This window comes from Geotrypetes seraphini, chromosome 16, assembly GCF_902459505.1.
Source record: "Geotrypetes seraphini chromosome 16, aGeoSer1.1, whole genome shotgun sequence".
Classification (NCBI taxonomy): Eukaryota; Metazoa; Chordata; class Amphibia; order Gymnophiona; family Dermophiidae; genus Geotrypetes; species Geotrypetes seraphini.
Window position 1 is genome coordinate 39,468,070 of NC_047099.1, and position 6,000 is coordinate 39,474,069.

Sequence of the window (6,000 nt, forward strand, 5' to 3'; positions counted from 1 at the left end):
TGCTCATTTTCTGTACAGTATTTAGTCTCAACAGATCAGTCCAGAACTTGTGGATTATGTCCATCTTCCAGCAGGTGGAGAAAAACATAAAGAATCACATACCGCAATATAGTGGACCATGTAGCTGCTCCAATTTACTATTTACTTATTTTAAAATACGTCGGGAACTCTCTACAGCCATTTCCTGATGTCATAGAAACATAGAAGATGACGGCAGAAAAGGGCTACAGCCCATCAAGTCTGCCCACTCTGCTTACCCACCCCCTGTCTATGCCCTAATGACCCAATTTCCTTATCTTGACCCTCGTAGGGATCCCACATGGGTATCCCATTTATTCTTAAAGTCTAGCACGCTGTCTGCCTCGATCACCTGCACTGGAAGCTTGTTCCAATGATCAACCACTCTCTCTGTGAAGAAATACTTTCTGGTGTCGCCATGAAATTTTCCGCCCCCTGAGTTTGAGCGGGTGCCCTCTTGTGGCCGAGGGTCCCTTGAGAAAGAAAATATCATCTTCCACTTCGACACGTCCCGTGACGTACTTAAATGTTTCGATCATGTCTCCCCTCTTCCTACGTTCCTCAAGAGTGTAGAGCTGCAATTTGTTCTGTCTCTCTTCGTACGAGAGACCCTTGAGCCCCGAGATCATCCTGGTGGCCGTCCGTTGAACCGATTCAATTCTGCACACATCTTTACTGTAATGTGGCCTCCAGAATTGCACACAGTACTCCAGATGAGGTCTCACCATGGCCCTGTACAACGGCATTATGACTTCAGGCTTTCGGCTGCACGGGGCAGGAGCGTAGGAAGATCACTCCTGCCCCGAAAGCCCTCTAGACCACCAGGTAAGGCAGGGAGGTGGGGGTGGGTCAGAACCGGATAATCGCGGTTTTTTTGGCATTCGCGGTCCGGCTCTGCCCGTATCCCCCACGAATGACGAGGGAGAAGTGTATTATGGAGTCGTCAGAAATACCGTTCCCAGTGCCAATTGTGGATTCAATAAATTTGCACAGATTTAGGGGCAATTCGCAAAGTCAGTTGCTGAAGGGCAGGAAGTGTGTCTGTGAGAGATAGGCAGGAGCTGAAGATAAATTGTTGCTCCTGCACTCTTGTAGAAGCCACAGACACTCTCCTGTGGAGAATGAGAAGCGTATCGCTGTAAATTCAAGTTGCACCCACAATGCCTGAACTACTTGCTAGCAGTGCCAAGGAGCTGGATTTCTTTTGTGAGGAAATAAAGCAAGAGGAACATCGCACTGATACTGCATATTAAACTCCACCGTAGGGGGTGCCTCTTAAAAGTCTCAGCTGCCTGCCAACTATTGAAAGGAGCACAAGGTGCTGAGGAGATGACAAACCTGAGACTCATCTGCATGGAAAGCTTCTCTGGGTACTGACAGGATGAGAGATGCACTGAGAGTTTTGCGACATATGTTATGTTGGCCAGAAGATGGGCAATAATACACCTTTTGTGTGTGTGTTTCTGCTTTTAATAAGGATGCAGGAAGAAAGTGGGGTGATGGGTTGGGGAGTGTACCTCCAAAAAGGCTAATCAATAGGCCTTTACCCATCTGCTCAACTGGATCCAGAAAATTGGACCAGGAGCTGCCTAGGGAACCATCTGCTGAAGAATGAGATGAATTGGAGTACCTCCACAGTCAAGAGTACAATTCTTTACTCTCCCTACCTACTGACCCACAAGTTCTGGACTGAGTTGTTGGTGACGCTAAGGAAAGCAATCTTTCAAAAATACTTTCTTTAGAAATGGTGGTTATAGCTAGGTAATGAACTACAGGACAGTTGTATTCATTTCTAGTCCTCAGGTACTGCAGACAAGTTTCACTTTCAGAATTATCCACAGTGAATTTTTTTTTAGCATCTATTTTTATTAAAGAATATGAACTGCCAACATACAAAGATCTCGTATCACATATACCCAAACAGGAACAAAAACGCAGGCACCATGCCTAGCACAGGATTCTATCAAAATACAATAATAACCCCTGCCCTCCCTCCATCTCCCCTTCCTTCAGATAGCAACAAGCCCAAGGGAGATAAATTCTCTAGTAACAAACAAGTGTTCCTAATGAAATTCTCTCCGGACAGTGTAACGGTCCCAGATTTTATGATAGGACTGCAAAGTATTATGGTGTAATACCGCCAATGTAGACATCATTTGAAGATAGTCCGTTCAAAATCCAGTGTACATCTGGGACAATATCCAAATGCCAGCCCTTAGCAAGTGCCAGTCAAACCAAAATAAATACACAAGCTGCAAGTTTTTGTTCAGCCATTATATCCAGGGACCAGAACATTGAGCAAAAAGCTTTAGCGTAAGATGCACCAGAAGACACCTAATTTCCTGCCAGAAGGCTTGTAGTCGGGGGCATGACCAGCAGATATGCCAAAAATCCCCATCATGTCCACAACATCTCCAATAGGAAGCAGTACGACTATACATCTTTTTTCAATTTACATCTATTCTCAATAACAGTGAATTTGTATTGGGTATATTTTTGCATTGTTTGGTTTAAGAACTGGATTAATTTTGCTTTGGTTACACTGAAAATCAGACTAGCCCTGACAGGACCATAGAAAGTAATTCCTATTCTTATAGTATGTTTAAGAATAAAATACAGTGAAGATGAGCAAAAGTGCTGTGATGCTTTATTCAATCTCAGTTGACTAGACACAAATGTGTTTCAGAAATGTCTGCGCTTTATCAGCTGTGCATTGTGTGTGTAACCTAGAGAACGGTCATAATCCTTACAGTAAAAATGTAGTATGGCCTGTCTTAAACAAACGAAGTCTCTGAAAACCTGCCTTGTCTCTCACTAAAGGCAATCTTCCGAGTACTGAAACTCACTTTAGGTGTTTCTCCTGTTTGGTTAAGAATAAAATACAGCATCATTTCAGATGTGATCTTTGTGTTTTGAAGGATGAAGAGGATGATGATGATTATGTTGAAGAGGGAGGAGATGAGGAGGAAGAAGAAGAGGAGGAAGGTAGTTTTTTTTTTCTTCATTTTATTATTATGCTGTTAACACAATATAAGTAAGTTATGCATTAGTTCACGGGGCAGGGAGGGAGGGGGCTGGATGTAGAGTTTGTGAGGGAGGGGGGCTGAGTGCAGTGCCTGGCAGGGGAGGGGACAGGGCACATGAATATTAACCTTCCCCCCACCCCAGTCTTATATCTGAGTCAACCTTTTATTGGGGTGGGGAGAGGGGGTACCTCATCTTATACTTGGATCAACTTATATTCTAGTATATACGGTAATTGGAATACTTGTGATTATCCAAATTGAGTAGCATTAATTCCAGGCCTCTTTTTACACTTATGTGCTCATGCATGCCAGGTCACTTATACATTTTTTTTCTCCCCCCCCCCCCCAATTTTGGCTCAGAAACAGAGGAAGGTGTCCAAGGTGAAAAAAGGAAACGGGACCCAGAAGATGAAGGGGATGAGGATGATGATTGAAGGCCTAGGACCAGAACCCAGACTTGCAATAGTGATCATGTTTCTTCGTGTACCATAGATGTCCTTATCGAAGATGAAATGTTAAAATTTTTTTTATAGGAAAGGTGTGGTTTTACAAACTTCTGCCCTTTTGTCATTCCAAATAAATTGTAATAACCTGTTACAGGTCATGTTTGTGGAAAAGACCATCTTCCCTTTTAATTGCTGAAACTGTGTTGCTCCAGAATTTTATTTTGAGTTTAATATATGCATTTTAATAATTAGTTCACTTATGTTGCTTCTTGCAATTATAGCTCATTGCTCCAAAAAAAAAATCCTACATTGTTCAGCTTTTCAAATTTCTGTACTTATTTATAAACATGTATCAAGATTTATGTATGGTGATAGAGCCAGATCTATCTAGTCCCTTTTTCCCCCTCTTTTAAATTGTAAAGTTCTGATATTTGTGTATAGCATTTAACACAGTTCCTCCTTGTGAGACCAGATTGATAACTTATGTAAATTGTAAACTTTTTTTTTAGTTGGGGTGGTGGTGTTGCTTAGCCCTGTAAGCAGAGCTATCAGCCGATGGTTTTGTTTAGTTTATAACTATATGCATATACATATACACATGTATAGTTATATCTTTATAAATATAGTTCTAAAACCCAGCTAGGGCTTGGACTTCATCAATGATGTCACATTGGTAAATGGACTTACCTTAGATGAACTCCTTAAAATTCCTGTGTCTTCTCCAAATTTTACTTTGACACAATACTGTACACTGGAGCTTGTAGAATATATGGACATACCCTCCATACACCTGCAAAAAAAAAAAAAAAAAATTTCAAACAGTGTTGAGTACCAGAACTGAGAACCTGTGCCACTTGCTTAAGGATCTTAGAAATTATTTACTTGTGAATTTAAACATGCATCCCTGATAAACTCTCATCCCTAGTTACAACCAACTTTTTAAAGGTGTTTTAAAGGAATGTAACAGGCAGCTAGCTGTCAAATGACTTGGAAATGGCTTGATATAAAAAATGTTTTTAAATTTTAGAAATGAGTGTATTAAAAATTAGAGACTTGATGTGACATTTGAACTATAAATTATATATAAATATTTTTTTGTAATTCCCATGTTTTGTGTATGAATGAATACATTTTACTAAATGTTTGCTATCACACTCTCTCTCTCACACACACAAACATACGTGGGGCCCAGTGGGTTGTTTACCTCCTCCCACCAGGGATCTGTAGGAAGCAACACTTCTCCCTCCGTATTCGCTATGATAGGGGATTAACAGAACCACAAATATAGAAAAACCACAAATAACTTTTTCATATGTTGTTCGCTGTTTTCTATTAAAAACAATTGTGAATATGGTAAAACTACAAATAACATGGTGGGAGACCTGGCTTGTTCCTGAAGGAGAGACAAAACATGGTGAAGAAAGTGTTGGAATCAGCGATTTCTCTATGCAAGTTAATGTAATTTTGGGGGAGGAGCCAGCATGCTCAAAACGAATGCAAATGCTGAAACCGCGAATACAGAGGGAGAAGTGTAGTCCTAGTACACATCCTTGAAGCACTCCATTGGTCACCTTCCTGCAGCAAGAGAATTAGCCATTTGATCTTACTCTGTAGCATGGACTGTTGCTCCTTTTTAGGATTTTCAATTGTAGGACCATGGGAAGCTGGAAGAGTGGGCATCCAAATGGCAGAATAATGCCATAGGATGCACATTGTGAAGAATAACCCAAATTTATAACTACATGATGCTATATTTCTCATTGAGTCATTACTGAGGAAAGGGATTTAGGGGTCATTGCAGACAATAAATTAAAATCTGCTCAGGGTGCAAACAATGGTAGGAATTATTAGGAAAGGAATAGAGAATAAAATGAATATTACCATATCTCAGAAAAGATGTAGTGGAACTAGAAAAGGTACAAAGAAGAGTGACAAAAATTAAGGGGATAAAATACCTATCATACAAGGAATGTCCAAACAGGTTAAGGTGCTTCAGTCTGGAAAAGAGACAGTTGAGGGGAGATATGATAAAGATCTATAAAATCCTGAATGGAGTAGAACAAGTAAACATAAGAATAGCCTTATGACCGATGGTCTATCCAGCCCAGTAGCCTGTTCTCTTGGTGGCCAACCTAGGTCACTAGTTCCTGGCCAAAACCCAAAGAGTAGCCAACATTCCATGCTACCGAGCCAGGGCAAGCAGACTTACCTCATGTCTTAACAGACTATGGACAAGTGAATTGTTTATCAAAAACTAAAAAGACTAGGGGGACACTCCATTAAGGAATTCTATTATACCAGGAAATCCAATTTCTCAACTTTATGGAATGCTCTGCCATCCCAACTTCGCCATGAAAAACTTATCAATAAATTCAAGACTAAATTAAAAACATTCTTATTTCAAGATGCATTCTACAACTCTTGAACCTCATCATTAAGTCTGCCAACCGCTTTTAAGAAGCAATCCCATCCCTAATGTTTTATCCCTCTCCTTCCCTTCTCAACACAAA

At 40.6% G+C, this 6,000-nt stretch overlaps 1 protein-coding gene across 1 annotated transcript in view; it reads left to right on the forward strand.

Annotated features, from left to right (window-relative positions):
- ANP32E (acidic nuclear phosphoprotein 32 family member E) overlaps positions 1–4,595 on the forward strand; it is a 28,034-nt gene extending 23,439 nt beyond the window's left edge. Inside the window, exons 6-7 of the mRNA XM_033924515.1 lie at positions 2,937–3,003; positions 3,405–4,595. Of these exons, the coding sequence (XP_033780406.1) occupies positions 2,937–3,003; positions 3,405–3,478 (141 nt within the window). The 3' untranslated portion in view covers positions 3,479–4,595. The remainder of the gene's footprint in view (positions 1–2,936; positions 3,004–3,404) is intronic.
- The last annotated feature ends 1,405 nt before the right edge of the window (positions 4,596–6,000 follow it).